Source organism: Apus apus, chromosome 2, assembly GCF_020740795.1.
Source record: "Apus apus isolate bApuApu2 chromosome 2, bApuApu2.pri.cur, whole genome shotgun sequence".
NCBI lineage: Eukaryota > Metazoa > Chordata > Aves > Apodiformes > Apodidae > Apus > Apus apus.
The window spans coordinates 51,432,716-51,457,377 of record NC_067283.1 but is presented as its reverse complement, the minus strand read 5'-3'; the positions used below and the strand labels follow the sequence as shown (position 1 = coordinate 51,457,377).

Below are 24,662 nucleotides of genomic sequence, written 5' to 3'. Positions count from 1 at the left end.
TTCCCAAAGCTGTACTTCAATACGGAGTTAAAGACTTAAACATTATCCAGATGCTTTTAATCCTCTACTTGATGTTAAAGCATTTGTGCTAAGCATACACTGTTTCAATAAACTGCATGGAAATTATTAACAACAGAATACAGTGCCAGAAAAGACATCTATAACAGTATCTCGGAAAGCATCTGTTCACTTTGCAGTTTATCTTCTTAATTCACTGTGGTCCATTTTTGCAGTAGTTTATTAATATACTTGTTGATTATTTGAATAGGATTCATTAAATGAGGAAAGTCAACTGATGCTCAAATATTTAATAAGCAGCATAAGTTTTTCTAAATGGAGAAAAAATATATAGTGTAAGTACTATTAAGTATTCAACTCTTTTCTCTTTCATTGTAACTCAAAAGATCTTTTAGTCTCATCTGCTTTCCTTACAAAACCTGTGCCTATTTATTTTCCAGCAGAAAATGTAGCTTTAATTATCGACATTTCTTTCCTGAAGATACATTCCCTAACTAGATGACTGAATACCACAGAATGATTAAATCCACAAAGACATCTAGGATTGCAAAATTCACTGACCATTAGATTATTTCTTACTAGTAATGTGACAAAAACAAGTGAGAGCTCAGCTTAAAAGGGCACTGACGAATTTGCTTTCCAAAAACCATCACTCAGGCCTTTTGCTAAGAGAGATTTATCAGGTATGTCTACAAAAATATAGTCCAATTTGGATACACTGTAATAGTTTCCCAAGGCATCCTGAGAGTCCTATTTTTGAGTGGCAGTCTGGGAAATTCTGGGCTTCTTGGTTTTTTTTCTCAACATCTCAGATCCTAGTGAAGTCAGCTCATGTTTCCACTGTTTCCCAAGTGTTTGCCTATGGGATTTCAAAGTGGCAGTCAAAAGCAAAACCACACAAAACTCACAAGGGTCTTGATATTAGAGCAGATCCAGATAATGGCCTTTATTCTGCAGTTGCTGCTTGATCAACATCTATAAATTTATAAAGTCCTACTTGAGAAAGAACAAATAAGCAATCTAAATCACTCAATATCGGGCAGTTAGAGTATTTCTTAAAGAGATGGGTTAATATATGAAACCTTGAGTCCAAGCATACTGCTACAAGAGAACACAACATGTTGACACTACAGAATCAAGGAGAGATATCTGAATCTAGCTTTGATGCAAGCAAAACCTTAAAGCTTAAAGCTCCAAAGCAATTTTCCTAAAGACAGTATGCAATGAAGCATACTCAGCTAGCTGCTTCACTGTTCCTTTTAGACAGTGACTTGAAGGCTGCTGTTTCTAGTCAGTTAGTTCCTTGCTCTTCCCCTGCAACATAAAAGGAACCAGTAATTTGCTGCCAATATTTGACAAGGCATTACCAGCTATAGCTAAAAAATTAAATTAAATTTTTAACACCTTAATGCAGATTTTATTTTTTTGTTAAGTTCCTGCTTGCTGCCCACCATGAGACTATTTTCTGTATTGGGGAATAGAATTTCTCAGGCCACTCCTCCACAACACTCACATTGATTGACATCAGCCACATAAGTTCCTGTGTTTTATTCCTGGTGTTCAGCTATAGGATTGCATCACTGTCCACAAGTTGAAAAAACCAGACAATTCAGGCTAAAGAGATTAGTAAGACTGACCAGCTTGCTATAAGCTATGCCACAGAGGGCTCCTTTCCCCACGTTTACGTTAGAACAAACTGATCATCACTCTATCATGTTTAAGCATATGCAGGAGATACCATGCGTTAAGTAAGATGCAAGCTTCCCCTCACATGAGAAAGACCATGGAGCAGGATTCTTCCTGTCTAACACACTAGGCTATTTTTAAAGCACCACCCCTTGAAGATTACAAAAATCTCAAACAAACTAACCACACAAAAAACACCACACAAAAAGAGAAAGCCCTCATTAGTTTGAACTGTCTACTATTAGAAAGCAAATCATGAGGCAGTTTTGGCCCATAAATCACATGTTGCATGAGGCTTGTTTTAAATTACAACTTCTAACATCACCTTTGCATATATGCACACTAATTTATGCTCCTTGGATTGGATTATTTTATTTCATTTATAATTTCTAGGCAGGGAGTGTCAAGGTAGATAAAGGTTATGTTTATCCTTTGGAATGAAAAAACAGCAGGCTACCTCTACACTCTGTTGCAAATGGATATGTGCAAAGGGTGTCTGTGAGACTTAGAAATTAGGGGGGAGTCAATTTGTATCTTACAATTCATTTTCAAGAAGTCTAGTCTCACTACCAGAGGTGAAAACCAACACCAAATTAGCCAGACAAACACCTTTTAAAGCTCTTTCTCTTGTAGCCATAGAAACACTAATACACAATATACTAGAACGTGTATTGCCGTTCCAACAAGGAAATAACAGTTTCTGGTGAAGCCGCAATGTTTCTGGGCTGCCACCATGTTCGTTTTTACCTCCAGTCATCCTTTGAGAGATTAGATAAAATATTCATCTCTTCATCATCTTGCAAAAGACGATACGCCGCGCTAACGTGGTGATTTTCAAGCACAGATCGGTCATTATATAGAATGGCTGAGTCTGACCTAGCATTTAAAAGAAAACACAGGAGAGGTTATGTTTCTTCCCTGCCTCAAGAGTTTCACATTCACAAGTTCTCCTCCCACCAGCTACAGAGATTAGTTCTATAGCACAGATATGAGCCTTTTAAGAGCTCTTGTAATATTTTGTTCATTGCTGTTACTCAGTAAAAGTAAGCTGAGGATCAAAACTCACTACAAAATCTATTTTATCAGCTGAGACTTACCTAGTCTCTTTGTTATATACTAAAAAAAAAGTGCTGAGAGCTGTGAGACAGATGTAAATTTAGTTGATTCATGAGGCTCTTGGCCAGTCCTTGTCTATGTTGACCTCATATTAAAGCCTAACTATCTCCACGTAAGGAATTGCAAGATGTGTCACAATATTGTTTCCAGAACAGCAAACTGGCTGCAGGCATGATAAAACTGAACTGATTTCTGTCATCTGTACACTTAGACCATACTGTACAGAAAGGCAATGGCCAGTGGGATAGAGTAAGACCAAAGGTACTTCATGCCTTATTTTAAGCTCCAGGGGATAGATCTGAGGTTGATGAATGTCTGCGCTGGTCTGAAGGCAAAGCTTTTCCTTGGAAGTAAATGGCAACTGAGGGTGCGTATGATTTGTTACAGTCCCCACTCACTTCTGCTTCCCAGAGAGCAGTGTATATTATTCTCCTCTGACATTTTACACCCTCTGATATCCAGGGTTACAGCAGTTAAATTACAATTATGCTTCCCTGAATCCTTTTGTAAGTACTTGGGAAATACAGCAGATCCCTACTTCTTGCATGCATGAAGCTGTAAGAAGTGGAGTGTGGCTTGGCCCAAAACAGAGACAGAAACTTATTTCTGTGTTCCCAAACTTTCCTGAGCATATGTGTGATTTATCCTAGCAATCTATCTGTGATACGCAGCATGATTCAGCTAACATACTCCGGACATCTAATTTAGGGTGAGATTCAATGCATCTTAGGAATGTCCAAGTGTGCAGTGTCAGTCAAGGACATCTGGACATTTTGTCATTGCTACCAGTATACTCCCACTGTCAAAAAAATACACAGACATTAGATGCCCAGTTATCACTGCAACTAGAGACTTCATAACCTTTGCCCACTTCTGAGTTTTGCTGCCATCTTCATCTTCTCCTTCTCTCCTTCACCATCACAAAAGCCTTACAGGAGATTCTAAGTTCAAAAAAGACACTGATCCAGTCTAGTTTGTTATCAGACAATTACTGTCTAGCAATTTACAAAGCATTAAAAAATTATATCCCTGAATAGGCAATGGTAAACATATCTTCTTGATTTATGCAGTTAAAGTTTGATTATTTAAATTCAACAAGGAGAAAAAAACTGTTGAATTACAGTGCCTCCTCCAAAATGATACATTTATCAATAAACATGGCTTTGAACAACAATTTGTCTTTGGCAGCTTTCACAGAAATATTTCAGGACCTTTTTCCTGGTTGTTAATATGAAACAGTGTTCAGGAAGCTAGAAGACATGGATTTCATTATAAATGGCTGAGCAAAAGAAAATTAAATACAACCTAAAGAAGCAAACTTTCCTTCTGTAACACTTGAAAGCAAAAACTCCTGCACTTTTCTACATGGCTGTGCTTTTATTCACCAAAGGCTTCTGCCTCCATTTCTGAACTTTTCATCATGTTTTACAGTGACCTCACCGTGTCTGGATGTGAAAGTTGTTGGTGGTTCCAGTGTGCTCATAGTCATGGATGGCAGCTGCAAAGATCATAGCGAAGATCTCCAGCTCTGTCAGCCAGTGCTGAAAAGAGATTACAGAGCAATCAGATAAGCTGTCATTGTCCCAGGTACTAAGGCTCTTGTCTTTTAAGGCAAGTTATCCCCTGCTGACAGTTAATGCTGCACATCATTGCCTTTCCCCTGCAGTTTACCAGCTGTTTTAAAGCAGACTTCTCTGGTTGATATACAAAAGCAGAAACAGTGTTTTTCCTGAAGCTTCATCTAAATACATTGGGCTTCAGCAATATGGTAGGGAGCTAGTAAGGCTTAAGGCTGAACAAGGAGAAAAGTGCTCCTTTTGAAGAGCAATGTGTGAAGAAGAGAGAGAGAAACATCAAGAAAATAAATGTTCTTCAAGCAGAACTCAATGATACATGTGCAGGTATGTGTGTACCACCATGGTATGTATTTTCAGCTCAGCTGACCTGGGTAGACAAGCCTTACATACAGAAGAAAGCCACTAATTTCCAGGAACTAAAAGTCCTCATCAGTCACTGAATCATGATGAGAAGTGGGTACAAAACCCCACAAGATGTAAGTCTTGTTATTATCATTTATAGAAACATTTGAGAAAGCTCCAAGGTGTTTTTTTTCTATTTGCCTAGTCAAAGCCTTATTTTTCAATACTTAAGTCACTTTTGACTGAGATTTCTGAATGACTCAGATGCTTTTAATAATATTCCTCTGAGAAAATCAATCACTTTATGTCTGGTTTTCCACTTGTAGCACACAAGGAGTGCTGTTAACATCAAGCATATTGAAGACAAAGGCTCTAGATACTGTAGACACTGTAAATATTTGTATGAAATGCTTAAATGTATTATATTTAGAGGAAACCTTTACCACAGTGGTTGCTAAATATTTTTGTAACAGCTCACTGTCAACCTGCAAACGTTTTGACAGACGTTCATGTACCAACTGCCTTTTAATTCAAAGCTTAGTAAAGGCAGTCTGGTTTCATAAATCTATTCTAGACATCTAATATAGCTCAGGGACCACCACTGGCCTGTTAACCATGTGCAGGGGAAGCACAGGTCACTGTGGGGCTCTGTGACCTGTGCAAGTCTCCTCCTGCCTTTCACAGCCTTCTCTGCATAACCAATAGAGAATGAAGCAAGTTTCAGTATTAAAGATCTCCTTACATTGAAGGTGCAGTTTGAAAACACTAGCAAGAGATATTTTGCATAATGCCATTGACCATAATCCAGGTAGCTCTTATTTTGGTTGGTTTTGGTTGGGTTTTTTTCAGAGAAAGGAAGGTGAAGGGGTCAAGAAAGGAGCAGACACAGAAACTTAACTATTTTCTCATTTCTACACTATTGATCCAGGATAGTAAGAGACAGAACTGATGGTGAAGCAATCTGTGATGTTTCTGTTTCCAGGTGTGACTAGTGATTAAGGAAGGCTTCACAGCTGATTAAGAACACGATTTCAAGTTTTAAGCAACAACTTCTAGCAACTGCAATGGGCAAAAAAAGGAACCGGGGTTTCTATACTACAACTCTAGGTTTGGACTTCAATTCTTCAACCACATTCTGCCCTTTTTCCAATAGGAGAGAGTGCAAATGATAGGATAAAAAACCAATACACAAGCATTCAGGAACAGGCAGAGCAAACCTACATGATTCATGCAGAACTACTATGGGAGACTTCCAGCTAGTCTAATGCATCCATTTTAGACCTTCTGGGCATCATCCAACAAGTCCCACTCTGACAGTATCTTATGACCCAAGTCTTACGTCCCAACATCAGTAAGGCAGTGAGCTCTGTGCATGACGTCTCAAGACACACAGAGGAAAAGTGCTAACTTGCATACCCTATCAAAATGTCACTTGTTGAACACGTTTGGGTACTGTAGGCTTTCAAATAGGGTGTCATACACCTGAGAAGAGGTATTATATATCAAAACAGCATTTGAGGGAGACCACACAGAATACAGACTATGATTACACTTGTGAAATGAGGGCAGTAAATAAATCAGTGTAAGTAACAGAAAATCAAAATAGGCTTGTGAGTTACAGGAGGGAAATAGTGGGTAAGCAATTGGAACCTTTTAGTTCCTTTTTTTTGCTATAACCTTGCAAGGAAAAGCAAACAAGATGGCAAAGAGCCTGCAGAAGGGATGAAATCTCCATTTATGAGGTGGTATTACTTTTCACTCGTCTGAGATGGACCTCATCCTGGGAATAGAGAGGTAGTTTTAAAGAAAAAAAACATCAAGAACTATTGAGAAAGCAGCAGGACACTGTCGCATGTGAAAAGAGTGAGGAAATGTGAAAGTTTTTCATTTCTAAAGGGTTAACAAAAACAACCCAGAACAAAACCTTCAAACTTTCTGCAATTACACGGGGGGGGGGGTGGGGGTGGGGGGGTGGGGGCGGCGGGAAGAAGGTGCAAAAGAGCAAGTATTGGTTTCCAGAGTGGAAACAAAAAAAAAGGGTAATGATGCATGATCTTCTTTCCTAAACACATAATAAATACAAATAATTAGCGACTAAGGCAAGTCATTTGCATGTAAGCAAAAGGAGGATACATAGAGAAAGGAAAAGAAAGATGAAAGAGCAGTGTTTCCAAATATAACAAAAAAAAAATTAATGCATTTCCAAGCAAATGCTACAAAGCAAAGACAACAATAATAGGCTTGTTTCCTTCCGCAGAGTTTATGGTCTTTTATTCCAAAGTAATTATCATTTTCAGAGCTCATGAAGATCTGCTTATTAATCATGATAGTTTAGAGGAAAGGAGCATCTCACTTCCCTTTGGTACAAACAGATGTGACAGAAGTCCTGCACTTCTGCAGTTTTACAGGTCTGCTGCAGGAAACATTCTCTTGTACTTCTTGGCAGTATCCAAGAAACAATTCTGAAACTGTACCATTTACACCTTATTGTCTGTACTCAGAAAGAAATTATATGGCAATTCCTAATAATTATAAACATTAATCAGAAAATAATACCAAATAAAGTAGTAATCACAGCTGAACAACAGAGTTAAATAAAGGAAAGAATGAAATAAGCAGTGTGTCAGCATTTGGAAGTTGTTCCTACACATCATGCTTGTATATACCAATCCTCCATCAGAGTAATTCCAAATTCTCTTTCAACATCACATCTATGAGAGAACCCAGAATATTCTATTTCATACAGTAAAGTATAACAAATTCATTCCAAGGAAGAAAATAACAGGAAAATTATAGACATTTCAGGCACTGAATATTATAGAAGCATAGAATGGTTTGGGTTGGAAGGTACCTTAAAGGTCTTACCTTCCAGCGTGTCCCAGATCCTTGAAACAATATTGTGAAAATGAGTTACTGAACAACTGTGTATGCCAGAGTAAGGATAAGATATTGATATGAGCAAATTCTTGAAAGAGGAAAATGTCCCCTACCTCTTTACTATGTGTGAACACAATGAGTTTATTAGAAGCCAGCCCTGCAGTGAGCAGGAGGTCAGCATCAATGACCTCTAGAGCTCATTTTCAGACTACGTTAATCTATGCATATTGAGATGTGTTGCTTTCCTCAGGGGAGGTGGGGTGGAAATTAAGAAAAAGAAAACAAACAAGCAAACAACAAAAACAAACAAACAAACAAAAACCCCAAACAAACAGCAAGCCCAAAGTTTTAAAAACACGTTCTAAGAAGGGAAGCAAAGCTGAAATGTCATGGTTGGCATGCAGTGTCGCAAATCTCGTTCCTGGTAAAAGAAGAGTGGTTTCTAATTGTGCTATATTAGATCCTAAACCAAACGCCACAAATCATTTGACTGTGGGAACAATTACTGCTTGGGATTACTCCTGACAAACAGCAGACACTTCCCTACGTCCTCTGGAGTGCAACTCCATCACAACGGTCTGCATGGGATACATTGTGCGTAGCTCGTTGCAGTAGGAAAACAAAAGCAAGGGGCTCAGTTCAGGCAAATGAGTCACTGACTTCAGTGCCAGCACGTACATATGTTCACAAGCACACAAATACCACCTTCCCCTTTAGAAATGTAAATCCACAATAGGCACATTTCTGACCCCTGTACTTATCTCAGAACATAATTCCCTCTAAAACAGAGAGGAAAAATACTTCAGATACATTGGAAAAGGAAGTATTCTAATAACAAGGAGTTCTTATTTGTCACTTCAAACATGAGGCAGCACAGGAGCAGGTGACTTTGAAAGACGTGGACACAGATCATTTTCTGGACACAGGTAATGCACGAGAGAAAATCTCAAAAGACATCTGCTAGAGGATGACGGGTTTGTGCATGTGTTGCCATGTCAAGGCCAGGCTGAACCACATTACAGAGAGACCTGAAGGTGGATATTTATCCATTTCTTGGTTTTGCTTCGCAGTCAGTTTGGAGCCTGGGATACACACAGCTGGTACTTTCTGCTCTGAGCAGCTTTAGCACATTGTTTCTGCAATTGTCTTCAAAGCCTACACAACACAATATGGTGTCTGCAAATTCAGCTCTCATTTCCAGTGTTACCAGTGGGGTTGTCAAGTCAGACACCTCTTTTGAATTTCTACAGTATCTTCTTCTCTTTTATTTCTGATGATTCAAGCCCAGTCTTGTATTCAGGAAGAAGTTACTGAAGAACCAAAATTACTTAATTCAAACAGTTATTCCCCTGAGTGACTTATTAAATAATATGACTCAAGAAAAAATATCCAAGTCTTTAAAAAATACATAACTTAAAACTGTATCCAGGAGAAGCAGAAATCACACAATCTGATGAAATATAAAGGATGATTATACCTCTCTAATCTATCAGTTTTATCAAGCCAATGGAGATAGAGACACCATCGAGTTAATCTCCTCCAGAGAGTCACAGTCATACCAAACATTATCATATCAGAACATTTTCCAATAAAGATAACTTGCCTACCCACTCAGGCCAATGAAACATCTGAGACACAATCTGCCCTCTGACCATGAAGAGATAAACCTATCTTCTCTTTTATTCCTGGTCATGCAGCATCAAAGCAACAAGTATGGTATCAATATAGAAAAGGTGTCTTGAGATCACATTGAAACAGAGCATTAACTGAACTCTGAATTCAAATAGTTAACTGCTTGTAGGGTGCAAATCTTTCATTTGGGCCTACTGGCTAGTGAGTTGTGAAAGCCTTTTGTGTGAGCTTATCTGTAGTTTTAGGGAAGAAATACAAGGGTCCTTGAAGAAGAAAGAAGACATTCAACTGAGACAAGGGATGCTTGCTGTAACCAGTTCTACTGCAAAGTCGGCAGAGATAAATGGGAGAAGAGACAGAACTCAGCCAAAGGTTCTGGTGAGGAAGACTCAAGGATGAAGTAAACGACCCCCAATAGACCCTAATGGACTTAACATGCATGTGATAATGGGTGGACACTTATGTAAATGATTTCTCAGGAAACTAATGAATATGTAAACTGTTTCTTAGAAATATTACACATAATTAAGTATCAGCTGTATATATATCTCTCACCTTACCCTGCAAGGTGCACACATTTTTGGAGGAGCTATCCCCTGTGTGTCCAGCGCCGTGAATAAAGAACACTGACTTAACAGTACTTAGACTTTCTTTGTTTCAAACATCACCCAGGATGCTTTTCATTACATGAAGTAACAGTGCCTCCCACCTGCATCATCTCTTTCTGTCACCCAAAAGCTCATAAACATCTAATCCAAAGAAAAGACAATCCTCTGAAGATGGTGTCCGCACAGCAGCCTTGACAGCAAGGTATGCTGTTCTCTATTTATAGAGAAACTTCAACAGCAGAGATTACACCTTCCACCAAGACACTAGTGGATAGTTTAAAAGTTGGTGTTGTCTTCTATATCCGTACAAACCATGAAAGCAGAGGACTGGAACAATGAGGGGAGAAGGGACATGCTGGGATCTGCTGTCGCCATGGCAGCACAGGCACATCAAGCCCTCACCAGAAACACCTTTACAGCCAGCTTAGTTTTCCTTCTTTCAACAACAGTCAGCAAGATTTCTGTTTGCAGGCTGTCATTTAGCCACTGTGGAGGAAAGAAAAACACCTCCCTTTAACCTTAACTGATGCTGTGCTCTTAACAACTTTTGTCTTGCCTGAGGTCCAAACCACTGGCTCCCAGCAAGTGGCACTACTCCTGAAGCTAATGCCAGCCCTCAGTGGTCAAGCCACACCAACAACCAGCAGGCTCATCAAGAAGATCACCCACTTGTCAAGACTCTTATAAGCCCTGCTTTCTCACCCCCCATCCCATCCCTCATGATGGGAGTAATCTCCTCTGCCCTGAGCCCTGTGGAAGAGGAGAGGGGTGATCACCTTCTACCAGCAGTGTCACAGCACCAGGAGGGGTCTTGGAGCCCACTGGAGCCCACCAGTGACCATCAGAGATCACTGGAGAACGTCAGAGATCATTGAAGCTTTCTGGGGATCACTGGAGCCCTCCAGAGATTGGATTGGATCCTGTGGGCTCCAGCAGGCTCCCACAGATCTTTTTTTCTCCCCACACAGAATAAAAAAGCTTCCTCTTAGTGGTAGGAATAAAATATGGCACTGGAGCTTTGCTGAGAAAATTGGTTCTACAGAAAAAAAATATCACTGTGAGCTCCTGAGCTCCTCTGGCTTTAAGGTCTTCAACTCCACAGCCAGTAGGGAACAGGCCATGGTGTCAACTATCTTTTTACTCTTTGGTTTCTAATCAAAAGCACCATTTGCTTTGCTCCTATGTGGAGGAATGGAATAGATTGGTGGGGATCCAGCATAGGTTATTTGAGCTCAGGGCTTGCAGCAAATCAAGGAACACACAGTAAACTGACAGTCTTGGAGCAGCTCAAGGAATTTCTGTCGAGTTTACTTTGTACAGAAGTAAAAACACTGGAGATTTTTAGCTCAGTTTATGGGAGTTTACTTTGGGGTTGTTTGTTTTGTTTTCCTTTTTGTCTGCTGCATCATCCCTCTCCTTCTTAGAGAAAAAAAATATCCAAATTATTCCATCACTTACTCATGTGTTTTCTTGTCCTTCCAGTTCTCTCTTTTTTAACACTTGCTGAGCTTTATTGTGCTCACATACAGAATATGAAACCTCAGTCAGCCCTGTGGCAACATGGGCTGCAATGAAATAGCACTCATTCACTCACAGATGAGTTACTGCTAAATTACAAACAGATCAAGAAGCAGCAAGTTGGAAAGGCAGGAGGGCTGCGGCACTTGGGCAGCTGTTTCCATCCAGGCACATTTCAGAGCAGAATAGCCCCAAGTGAAAACTGCCCTTCTCCAGTGGTTTGAGGAGAAAAGGGGGATCCATTTGTTCACCTTTAAAATGCAATTGGCATTCTCAACATTGTATTATTCTTACTGACTAGAGCCTTCAGTCCATTTTCATTAACTAATGGCACTAAGAGCAGCAATGATCTCATGGGAGATTTTGAGTATGCATTTGTATTGGTTACAAATTTGACCTAACTCCTATTTGCTTCAGACACCATTAGGAGCAACTGACACAACTTCAATCGGAAGATTGAGCAGGGCCACGAAGATTACCTGAGGGCTGGAGCACCTTTCCTACGAAGACAGGCTGAGAGAGTTGGAGTTGTTTAGCCTGGAGAAGAGAAGGCTCCCGGAGGACCCCATAGCAGCCTCCCAGTACCTGAAGGGGCCTACAGGAAAGATATGGGGGGAACTTTTTTCAAGAGCTTGTAGTGAAAGGACAAGAGGTAATGGATAAAACCTAGAAGAGGGGAGGTTTAGGCTAGACATTAGGAGGAAGTTCTTTAGCCTGAGGGTGGTGAGACGCTTGAACAGGTTGCCAAGGAAAGTTGTGGAAGCCCCATCCCTAGAAGTGTTCAAGGCGAGGCTGGAAGGCACTTTGAGCAACCTGAGCTAGCAGGAGGTGTCCCTGCCCATGCAGGGGGGTTGGAACTAGATGATATTTAAGGTCACTTGCAACCCTAGCTATCCTATGATTCTACAATTCCATGATTCTATGAATCGGGCACCCTAGATTAGGTCGTGAGACAGACAGGGCCTGACTCATTCCAGATACATCTTTAGTAAACATTGCAATTCACAGGTGTGATTCAACAGAGAAGACTCAGGGCATGTTTACAGGAGGTACTGGTGTATGTTACTCCTCAGAGAAGAGCATCCAAGTTTGGCCTCTGAATTGAAAATAACATTACTGTAGCAATCAAGGGACTGCAGAAAGGCAGAACCATATGCACACAAGCATAAATAGCTCTACAGTTGTTGAAACTGGCCTAAAAGACCTAGCAGAAGGTATTCTATGCCTTGTTAGCTTGCACCTCTCTGTCCCCTGCTCCATCACACACTACACGTTGGCAGAAGCATTTCTTCAGGTTTCTCACTGAGCTGCACAGAGAAAGGCATCACTGACATACACTGGCAGACAGAAGAATTATGATGAATGATGTTGACTGCCAACCTTTATGGTGTTTTTATACATATATATTTATTTAAGGAATTCATGGCATCAAAAACACTATTAGAATTTGGTTGGGCCAAGTCACAAGCAGCCATGGGTTTCCCTCATAATTTTCTTCAACAGTTCCCAGTTACAGAGCTTGGAATGATCAGGGAATGTTCAAGCAGGCAGAAACTGTAATAAGAGCCTCAGCCTCTGCTGATCTGTGTTCACACGTGTGTTTTGCACTGCAAAGAGTCCCTGGAGCTGGAAGTCCCTGGCTGCTTCTGCACACTTGTTAATGAAAGGACCTCAGCGAAATGAAGCACAGCACAGTAGAACTGCATGTATTCCAGTTCCAGTCACAAAGAGAGCAACCAGTGAATGGCCACGGTGCAATGAGAGAACCACACAAAATGTTGAACAGATGAACCTTCCTTTCACTGGTACCTTTGCCTCTATGCTTCTGCCCATGCAAGGGCCAAGAGCAAATTAGATGCTAGGGAAAGGTGAGGAGAACAGTTAAGTGGAAAAGAGTGGAAAACACAAGATCAGACTGAAAGCATTTTTTTTTTCCCCACTTCTGTCTCCAGCAGTAACCAGGTGCAAGAAGATTAAGAGAATGAGATACAAGGTGTATCCTGTACACAGTTAGTCTTCCCTACCATTTATTCTGCCCACTGAGTGGGTCAACAATTTTCTGAGCCACCAGCTGAACCCAAACTGCAATGGCTGACTCTGGAATGTCTGCCTTCAATTTCTCTAGCCCATCTTCAAACATTTCTGTTGTTTATCTTGACAATCACTGTGGAAACATAGTGTGTGCAAAGTATCTTTGTGTAAGCCTTCTATCCATTCCTGTCACTATTGCCAGAATTCAGCTGCCTGTAGGTTTCTCTGTAAACCAGTTCAGCTGGTTTTGCTGTAGAAACTGGATGGAGATCAGCATCTCCAGAGCATGGCTCTTGTCATCCTCAGGTAAGTGGAATGACTTGTCCTTCAGGGGTACTGCTTTGCTCTCTTAAGAAAGATGAAAGCTTAGACAGTTTGCTGCTCCACATTAGGTGAAATGAATTCCAACAAGTGTTACGTGGCAGAATCACCCAGGAGATCCATGATAGAGTGGAAAACTGAGCTTGGGCTTCTCTTTCATCCTCTTTTAGCTCACTGTTAAAGGAGTTATTCATATCTGCACCTATATTCCTAAATAATCCTAAATCTCTGCTTTCATTAGTACAGCCATATCAAATGAAGTTTGTCTACAGCGCAAATGGGTTCTACTGTGGATAATCATAATCTCCTTAATGAGCCAAAACTGTTGTAATCTCATTACGTATTCAGGATGCCAACTCCTGTACTTACCACTACGCCTGTCTTGAAAAGGAGGTAATGGACCGTCTGTGTCACATCTGCAGCATGCATTAGGTTGTGATAGGGATTTTTGTGTTTACTGTAGCCAACCTCCAGAGCTTCCACAAAGGACACCAGGGCAGAAATGGGGATCTGAGGAAAGCAGCACAGAATTAAAAACAAAATAATCACCTTTAATGGCTAGCATTTGGAGGAGAGAGGTCCCAAAGAGCAGTCTGTAATTCACAAATAGATAACATGATAAAAAATCTGAAACAGGCATTTGAGAGAGAGTGAATCCAGGTTACTTCCTCAAACTGGCTTTCCCATCCCTAATTACATTATGGATGAATCATTCCCACACATAAACACACACAAGTAAGTAAGCATACTAGGAAATGCCATCTGGAAGACACATGCAGTATGAAAAGTAACAGGAAACACTTGACTGGTTGCCCCTAGAGAAATGTTTCTAATTAGGTCACAAGGGTTTCTCTGTTCCCCTCAGAACTAACTGGTATGTATCTCTGCTTTACTATTCATATTCAAGATTTTCTAATGAAACACATCATACAGCGAGTCCGAGATACTCTACAAAGAGAAGCATAATTTATCAGACCTCTGGCTTTTCATGGCAAAATCCAGCCTGCCCATCCTATGGGCTTCCTATGCCTTTCTGACTCCAGGAGTAGAACAGTGCACACTCGGGAAAATGCTCTTCAGGGGATTTCTAGAGAGGAGACTACAAAGGTGGTGTTAGCTGCAACATATGCAACCTGGCAACCTGGGTTCTCCAGTTTCATCTGCTCAAACATAAAATACCTAAACCACTCATAATATCAGTTAGAGGAGGACTGTGGTTCTCCTCTTGGGGACGTTTGAGAGGAGGATGCAGTTCTGACCAGTAACCTTCTTCAAACATTTCTGATCAGTTGCAGGCAGCTCCTGAATAAGCACAGGACCCAGAGACCTGTAAATCTTTTCCAGCCAAAGTAAGTGGGGACCCCCAGGGAGTGGAAGTGTCAATGGAGGAAGATACAGCAGGGAATTTGGGAATATTACTCAAGATCTGAAGAGCAATGTTTCTGTCATCCAAATTAAAGCCTGTTTAAAGTTGGAGGAAAATATAGTAACAGTTATATCTGCAAACCTCTGTAACAATCATAGAATAGTTTGAGCTGAAAGGCACCTTTAAAGGTCATCTAATCCAACTCCCCTGTGGAGAGCAGGGACATCTTCAGCTTGATGAGGTTGCTCAGAGTCCAGTCCAATCTGAAATTGATTGTTTCTAGGGATGGGGCATCTATCACCTTTCTGGGCTACCTGTTCAAGTGTTTCACCTGTTTGGACTCCCACCTACTTCATGGCGCAGTGTCCATGAAACCTTAAAAAAGCTCTAAAATTGTATTTTGACTGCAAAAAAGCAGGATAAGAGCGAAGTTCAACAAAACCCAAGACAGAAGAAGAGACCCATGTTTTAACTACTGACCTTGAAACGGTTGATCAGATCATAGCGTGTGAGAAGTTCATAGAAAATGAATTTAAGTGCGTGATCCCCACTGGCATCGTTTAGTGCAAATACATCAAAGGACCACTTGTCTACATTCTGCAAGAGTGGGTAGAAAAGGCAGTTAATATAGTCATTCCCTTCACAATACTAGCTCAATTTGTATCACTTTACATCAACAAATGGAGAATTACAGTGGTGATGTAAAAGTATAACTTTTTTTCTGTTACTTCTTCAATTCCATTTAACCAGCACAGAGTCTAATACACTCATCAATATTTTATATCTTTCATTATAAACACATACACTGCTTGTCTAACATGGCAATTCTCCACAGCAGAATTTAATCAGCAAAGGCTGAATCTAAAAGGATAGGAAACCTGGTTTGTTTAGCAGCTGAAACACAGGGATGGCTCTATTGTGGCTGATTTTACCCTTCTCTGCCCCCTACCGAGGTGCCATATCTATGAAATACAATATTAACTTTGAAGGAAACAGGAATAACATAGGTATGTTTCTTGATGATATTACAACTTCTAGATTTTGCTGTCCCTATAGAGTTCTTGTCATTTCGTATTGTGAGCAAAGGACTCCAATATTTCACGTGTGCTTAAAAAGAATAAGATGATACGTTTTTTTGCAGTAAAAAAAATACAGGCACTTGGGGTCATATTTTTACCACTTACTGTTCAATCGACCAAAGTAACAACTAACTGGAAGAAGTATCTTGCTAGACCCAAAGAGCAACTCAGTTACTTCTGATTTTAATATTAAACCTGAATTGTGATTATTGCAGCTTAAACTGACCAAAGACAGCATGACCCTGATTTTGCCTGTTATTTCAAAAATAAGCAAGTCCATGGGAGCTTTCAGAAATCTACAGAGCAGGAGAAAATCACAGTAATGTTACATTAAGTGCTATCAATGATATAAAAACAACCTTTATAACTAATTCCAGTTGGGAAAGTTCCAGTCAGCTGTAAATGATATATTAAAGCTGCTGGGGGGTCAGTCAAGAGACCGAGGAGGGAACGTTCATTTCCCAGCTCATAAAGCTCAGGTATGAGGTATAAAATTTCTCACACAAGGTTGAGTTCAAATCTCAACTCTCAGGGAGGGCCGTGGGAGCTGACAGCACTCATCATCTAGAAAGACAAAGCTCCTTGATCTCAGAATTGGATGTTCCTGAAACCCTGTGAATCTTTCTCCCCTCCTAGCAACAAAGAGGAAAGGTGTAGAAGACATTCTAGCTAGAAGAATGATACACAAATCAACCATGCAGCTGCATCTAGCAGAGGATCAGCTCCCAGTCTCTCTTGCCTGCTGAGAACTTTGATGTACTTCCTGCAGGGATTTATCCAAATGACTCTACTTAAACTATGTATTAAAGACTGCCATCCGTACACCAGAGTTTACCTCCACTTTCAAAGTTTCTTGCAAGTTACCTCCCATTTTGTTGTGAAGCTTTCACCAAGACAGAAAGAAGACTACATTTCACACACGCATGTGTACAGCTCCTCCCAGTGCAAGAAATGGGGGTTGGCTAGATATAATGTTGAGTACTGTTCTGGATTAGAGTCCATCTAAATATCTGCCATCCTTTTTAGCAATACTAAAAATGCTAAATTAAAATTATCTACTGAGCTCTTACAGCCCAGACCACCTTGTTGTTTGTTATCATGGTCATGTACCAGGTAAGTACCTGACTCCAAGTCAAATGCAAAGGACAGTGATCTTCAAGCTCCTTGTGGTTGGTCATCCATACATCAGCATAACTACAAGACTTCTTATGTTCTGAACAAGACCAAAGTATTTGGGTACAAGCTTTCTCCAGCATGGGCTAATCCTGACAACCTTGCTACTTGCATAGTGTTGACTACACAGAGCTGAGTGTGCTACTTGTGGAGGTACAGTCCATGGAGAGGCTAATTGGTGAGTGAACATCAACAATGTTGAAAATTCAGCTCTCCTTTTACCTACCCTAATAAATCACTTGCTTCCCAAGCAGTTGATTTTACAAGCTGTGTGGAACCCACACGCTGAAGACAGGGTTAAGCTTCTTCAGAGATGATTTGTGGCTCAAGTCACAGTAAAGCAATCATAAATTGTAGCCTTTCAACACTTTCAGTAGGCATTGGAGAGAAAAAACAATCAAGAGAGGGAAAAGTTCCACCTTCAAAGCATATTTTGAAGCCCTTAAACAAACTTAGAAAATGGGCAAGAAAAATAATGTGCAAGGCACACAGTCTATTTTAAGTATTTTCCAGGTTTTTGAGTATTTTTATTTTGTAATCACTTAGTCAAAGAAGCAAATTATTTCAAGACCTGCATATACATAATAATTTACTTTTTGATCTTATAGCATTGAAAATAATGTCTCAACTGTGCTGAAATTCAATTCACTCTAAGGCAATCTTATCTTGGAGAAACATAAGGGATTTGTTCTTTGATATACTTTTCGTGTAGTTGATGTTGTGCCCTTTCTGCAGATAAAATTTACCAAATTGTGACACTGCAGATTAATACATCAGAATTGCTCTCTTTCGTGAAACAATGGTTAACCACATAGATAAGAAGTTTCACAGTAGAACTACTTAGGTTTTACTATGAGAGAAATCCTTGCTCTTGTCAACAGATGTTTTGCTATTGACAATAATGACAGTAGCATTTTCCCCTGAATGACTAGCAGGAAAAATCCTCTTAACAGAAGCATGGAAGTGTCACAGATGGTTTAGAAGCTTGCAGCAACACCAGTTACGCTTCGAAAATTAGTGGGGTTTATGATGTAAAACAAACAAACAAAAAGTTAACACAGAAGTGATGCTTATACTGGGGAGAGATCTAAAGGGAGGCAGACCTTCCTGGCTGTCTTGTGATGGAGGCAGAAAACCTGCTTCTTCTCCCTAAGGAGAGCAGGTGAAGCAGGGCTCTGGAAACTTTGTGCTACACGTGTATCCAGGTCACTGGCCCTGTAGCCTCAGCTGAATGGTCATAAACTGCTCTAATGCCACATACCCCCACTATGGTATAACTACTCACAGATGAAGATGTCTTATTTCACAGTTCTGTGTCTGTAATACTTGGCCATTGCTTCACTGCTTGGGGGAACCTAGAGATGAAGTGAAACACCACCTCTTTCTAATGTTATTTTTTTTTTTTTAGCTTTTCTGTCTATCCCTAGCCTGAGAGATTGGTTTGTTTTATAAGCCAAAAAGCAGATGCAGTAACAGATGTTATTCTGTTTGCCATTACTGGGAGACCTGACATCTTTGAAGGACCGACAAGCAGAAGTCTATATTGCAGACATTGTAAATGACTGCAGGATCTTTGTTCATCACCTGTATGTTAGCTAGCACATAAAATACTCCTGTGACAGCAAGGGCATCAGAAAACACTGAAAAATTAACTTTGAAAGCAGGTAACTACCTAAGCAGCTAGTTAATGTGAAGTTCTGTCCTACACTGCTGACAGCAGATCACCACAGCTTAGCGGAGAAATTAACATACTTGTTCAAACATGTCTATATGAATCGTATGTATGGCAACTACTCAAATGAGATACAAGGCTAACAGACCCTTTTGTGGCAAAAAGTTTTACATCATCACACCCATGTCATGCAGAAAGTCAGGAAGCTACTGCAGCAGTAAAATCAATGTCCAATAAATAGATACAGAGCAATGCTGTGCAATTGATTAAAAAAATTGCCTAACTTCTCATCCACTGAAAAAATGGAAGAGATTATACACTTAGGAATTGCACTGCTACACTCCATCTGCATTTTTTTGCAGAACCTGCAGTATTGCTTTATTAAAAACAATCTCATTTTGCCAAGTTGATTCCACAGCTTTGAGTTACTCAGTGCAGAATACGTGTTGGCCATGGCAGCAAAAAGGAGAGCATGAAGTTCAAAAATAAGCTATTTTTGACTCCACATCATCTCAGTCCTTGTCCTCAGAGGATGACTCTGAAGGGATTGTTGATTATGACAATCCAGAACAGCTTTAGAGACATGTGTGGTACACTCCTACACCCTGCTTAAACCATCAGTTGATTTTACAGAGCACACCCAAGCAGTTGAGTAGTTGTAGGGTTTTTTTGCTTGGCTTTACTGGATTGGTGCAAGCAACAATGTGTACCATTTTTCATTAAGGAGATAGGACTTAGAATTTTAACATTAAGTATTATTTCAAAGACAGAAGACTTCTTCAAAATTACTATCTCCCATTTCTGCAACACCCACTACCAACCTCAAGGCCGTCCAGGCAAAGACAAGTTCTCAAAATAGTTTTGGAAAAAAATACATCCTAGAATGCACAGTGGTCAAGCAAGCATTATTTCATTCTGAGAAAAACTGGCCTTTGTTGTTAGTGATGTGTTGTAAATTATTCTAGCATAATCAGTTCTCTTTATGACCTTAATCATTTAAAAACATAGAAAGAGGAGAGGGATTCTGTAAGTTGAGGGATTCTGTAAGCTGATAGGTCTTGGACTGCCTTGTTACTGCTGAGGAACCTCTTCCTATGTTACCTCATAAGCTTGTTATTTAGTGTGGTTCTAAAAGAACAAAGACTTTATATCTCATCTGTAGGAGTGAAGCTAACACTTGTCAACATGCAGGTGGAAAAGAAGTGTTGGCAGCTGCTTTGATTCCGTACATGAAAGACATGTTTGATCATTCCTTCATTCAACTGGCCTTCTGCAATTCCTCCACATCTTTTAATGAGTTGTACTACCCAAACCAAAAAGCATTCACTACCCAAACTGTAGGTCTTTCCAGTGTGGAGAAGAGCAGAAGGGATTGCTTTCTGAGCTTTACACATAATGTCCCTCTGCATTGCCCCACTGTATCACCTTTTTTCACCATTGTATGGTATGGTTGAACCACATACAACATATAATATGCAAAGCTGATTTGTAGGCAGTAAGTTGCTAACTTCTGTTTGTAGTCTTGATAATTCCTGCCTAAGATTCTTACCTTGCAATTGCCCCATGGATGGAAACCTTTTTTTCAGACTACTTCTGACTAATCAGTTTTCCTCTGAAGCCTCCAAAACTCATAAAACGGCCATTTTTCCTAAACTGATTGTCACCTTGAAGACACGAAGCTGAACAGTGTAGAAAATTCCCTTCTCTCATGGCAACTGATCCTTTTCTTTCTCCACCTTTCCCCATCTGTGTTTTCTTTCTTCCCTGTGGAAGGCTGTGATTGATTCCAGACTAAGTCCTCAGTTAAACCACCATAATCTAGAACAGAACTGCAACCTTCACAACCTGAAAATGGCCACAGCCTTGAACTCTATTCTTTCTTTTCCTGAAAGGATACTTTTTAGACCACTAAATTATTCATGTAGGTGAACTAAACTAAATGTCAGAGAGAAGGAAAAGGAAAGTGCTAAGAACCCCTTACCAACTAAAATATCAATGTGTTACCTTGATGCTTTGTACAGACACCACCCCCCAACACCTTTTATTGGGATTACCTTTAGCACTCCAATCACAGCTGGTGGGTAGCTCAAACCAACCATATTTGAAGTCCGTCTGTACATCCTACCAAGATAAAATAGACAAGGCAATATGTAAATAAAATTAAACAAAACAAACCAATCAAACAAACAAAAACCATGAGATAACAGACCATTACAGGAGACCTTATTTAGCTCAGGAAACCCTAACAGCAATTTGGTTTTTTTCTTCCTTTTTGTTCCTAACTTGCACAATATTCTCTAGACTATTCTTACTGTATAGCCTAACTTGGGACTACACACTTGCTAGTATATCATAGCTTGGCTACATGGCAAGACATAGAAACTGCCAATATGAAGTCTTCATCAAAGGGAAACGCTACACTCAGGTAAATAAGATGATCCCCATTTTCCACTGCAGATGACCATAATGGCCTTTCAGTTCCTGTAGTTCTTGCTGGTCTACGTGGAAGCTAATTCTGAATGTAGCACTTCAGAAATCATTGGTTAAGGTGTAATGAATCAGTTCCAGTTTGGTACAGCTGTTACTTCTCTCTGCATTTTTAAAGACTTTTATAAAAACTTTTGGTGTTTGACGTGTGTGTGTTTGAGGGAGAGAGAAAGAATAAGGCAATAATCAACACCTGCAACCATTCTAAACAAAGCACTGAAGTATGTACCAGATTTTAAACATGTTTTCAGACCACACTGTGTTTAACAGGCTTGGTGAACACAGAAATTCTTGTCATAGCTAAAACACCTTTCTGTAGGTCAGTCTTTTTTGCACTTAAGCAATGTAGCAGTAAAAGGAGATGATGGAAAGTTCTCTTTTCCCATCTGAACTGATTGTGTGTGAAGTGTTCCTTTAATTCTGTTTTTCTTTGTCCTGTTCTGCACTCAGACCAGAAAAAGGTCAACCCCCTTTGGAAATCACCCATTACCCAAACTACAAAATTCATTACCCCCTGCTCTCTCCTGTCAGAAGCTCCATAACCTTCTCTTAAGGGACGATTCAGGCAGAGTCCCTCTCCCTTAGCTCAGGAGAGCCACAGCTCTCCTCTGATGCCATATCATATCTGAACACTTCCTCCTTTGAGCCACAGGGATTCAGATCAGACATGTCAGAGGAGGCTTCTCTGTGTTTGTGTGGCATGCGGTCCACTGCCTGATACACCCAACTTCCCACACGGAGGGCTGATAGACTGTCACTGTGATTCTGATGAGCTGTGAAAGATGCTCTTCTTTTCCATTCCTGACTTGAGTTTTGCTGTAGAGACCTTGAACCTGCTGTCTTTCATGCTGCCTAAAGTCTGCTGACAGTTTCACATTCACCAGCCCTCATAGGTTGAAGGAAGGATGTCAGCAAAGAGTTGTTACTCAATAAGACTGGAAGTGAGTCCAACTCAAATTACTATATATTTTACAGAGTACAGAGAACAAAATTGGTTTTAGCAGTAGGTTCTGATGCAAATCCCAACAGAGAGGGCTGAGAGGACTCAATGGGTTTTTGGAAATCCTCTCTGAGCTCCCAAGTTTTCACATCAGTTTTGGTGTATAGCTCATTCCAGTAATACAGGATCTTCTTGTTTCTTAAGAGTCCATCATAAGAAGTACTAGAGCACAGAGGTAAACAGAAGCAAGGGAGGGCTTGGTCTGGTCTGTCTGAATTTTAAAAGCTGTCACTCTTCACCAAGGGCAATACAGAGGTGCACAGTCTCTGTCAAAATCATTCCAACTATGCTACTAAATCTGTATTATGTTAAGAAAAGACCAGTATGTGCTGTTTCAGATTGCAGTCTATTAATCCCAGGTTTTGAGATACTATCCAGATCTATGTAGAAACATCACTAAAAGCATATCAAAGTATTCTTCATTGAATAGAGTAATCTCCTAGTTCTCCAGAGTCTTCTGGCCTAAGGTACTCTCCTTTATCTCCTGTCATTGTGTCATCACATACTACAGGTGAAATCTGCAGTACCTGGACAACTACTGGACTGAAGTAATTCCATGCTCCTTTACCTTTCCACAAATATCCCAGCTTGTACTGCATGGACGATACTCCTGAACCGGGGTTTTTCCTCTGTCCTTTTGAGCATCATCCCCATTTGCCGTGTGAAGGTAGAAGCCAACCAGTCCCGGACCTCTGAGGGGACAGAGTCGGACTGGATGTCACTGAGCTCATCTTCCGTGTCCAGTAAACGCCTAGAAGTGGGAGGAAAAAGATGGGTAAACAGACTCTCCTGGAGAGCATTGAAACATTATTCACAAAAAAGGAGATTCACACATATTCTAATTCAAACACTTGTTAAATGTCTTTTGTTTGTCATTCCTAATGGAACCCAATTGTACAAGTCTTCATCAGATTGTTTATTCTCTTGTATATTTAAATGTCAGATATTTAAACTCATTACTAGGTCAAAAAACAAGAATTATCAGCCTCCTGAAGCATAACTACATAATCATCCACTGACTTCTCTTCAGTATGTCAATATTCCTGAACTTTATGCCCTTCAGAGTGCATTTACAGTCATGTCTAGCTTCCCGGTTAGTGTCATACCGTCTTCTTTCCCCTTCTGGTCATCTGAGGTGGCTCTGCAAGTGCATTTAGCACTGGGAAAATGGCATATAACAGAGAGAGAAACTCCTCTGCAATGTCTTACCAGTCCACCTCTATCATGACGTCGAGTAAAAATTTTTTCAAAGACTTGATACAAGCGAAAATGTTTAACACTACTCAAAAGGAACAGAGGAGTAGGAATTGAGAAACTTTCAAAAAAAGTGAGACACAATTATTCTGAAACCAAGTATCCAAGAGAATATATGTTAAATGTATTATTGCTTTTGATCTTCTTCCCTGCCCCAGGAAAATTCAAGAATCTTTTAGGCCGAGGACAGAAGACCTGCTCTACACAGAATATAATATTCTAATGATTAAATGTATATTGCCTGTGAATAATAACTCTTGGCTAAAACAACTTTCCCAACTGAAGTGTAATTTTGTGTCATTGGTACTAGATATAGGAAAAGTGCTGATGTTTGTAGTTAACTCACCTGGTTTCATCAATGTATACTGACTCAAGAACAGTCGCAGCATATTCCAAATTCTTCTTTAGGTCTACAACTGAAGCTTCCCCTCTCTCTAACTGCTTTACCAGAGACCGCAATCTAGAGAAAAGGCAAAGAGAAATCTGATCAGTACAAAGGGAAATAGGATTGAGAGTGAGCATCTCTTCAAAGCTGGATCCAGCATGAGACCTAGCAGTCATGACTGGCAGGTAAAAACTTCTGGAAGTCTACAAGTTTCCTTAAGCCATATACAAGAAATCAACAAAAATCACTTTTCAAAGGTCAGTAACAATGATGGAAGCAAATACCATGTTATGTTTAGGCTCAAATAAGTCAGCAAATTATGTGTGTCCCCCTACTCATACTAAAATAAGTTGAAATAGAAAACACCTGGAATTTACACAGGAACTAAGAGAGGGCAATTTCACTCCAGTCATAAGAAATGAAGTAACTTCTTGAGTAGTATCCATTGAACAATGTCAGATATTTATGATGATTGATGCACACATATGGAAAATTGTATTAGAGTATACTTAGAAATACT

The 24,662-nt window shown here is 40.0% G+C and overlaps 1 protein-coding gene across 7 annotated transcripts in view; it reads right to left on the bottom strand.

Moving 5' to 3' along the window:
* Positions 1-24,662, bottom strand: part of PDE1C (phosphodiesterase 1C) — a 303,096-nt gene that overhangs the window by 54,852 nt on the left and 223,582 nt on the right. For all 7 annotated transcript variants that reach the window (XM_051610091.1, XM_051610093.1, XM_051610096.1 and 4 more), the window contains 7 exons: positions 24,104-24,217; positions 23,072-23,254; positions 21,071-21,137; positions 15,573-15,689; positions 14,096-14,236; positions 4,261-4,361; positions 2,452-2,580 (listed from right to left, as the gene is read on the bottom strand). In XM_051610091.1, the coding sequence (XP_051466051.1) occupies positions 2,452-2,580; positions 4,261-4,361; positions 14,096-14,236; positions 15,573-15,689; positions 21,071-21,137; positions 23,072-23,254; positions 24,104-24,217 (852 nt within the window). The remainder of the gene's footprint in view (positions 1-2,451; positions 2,581-4,260; positions 4,362-14,095; positions 14,237-15,572; positions 15,690-21,070; positions 21,138-23,071; positions 23,255-24,103; positions 24,218-24,662) is intronic.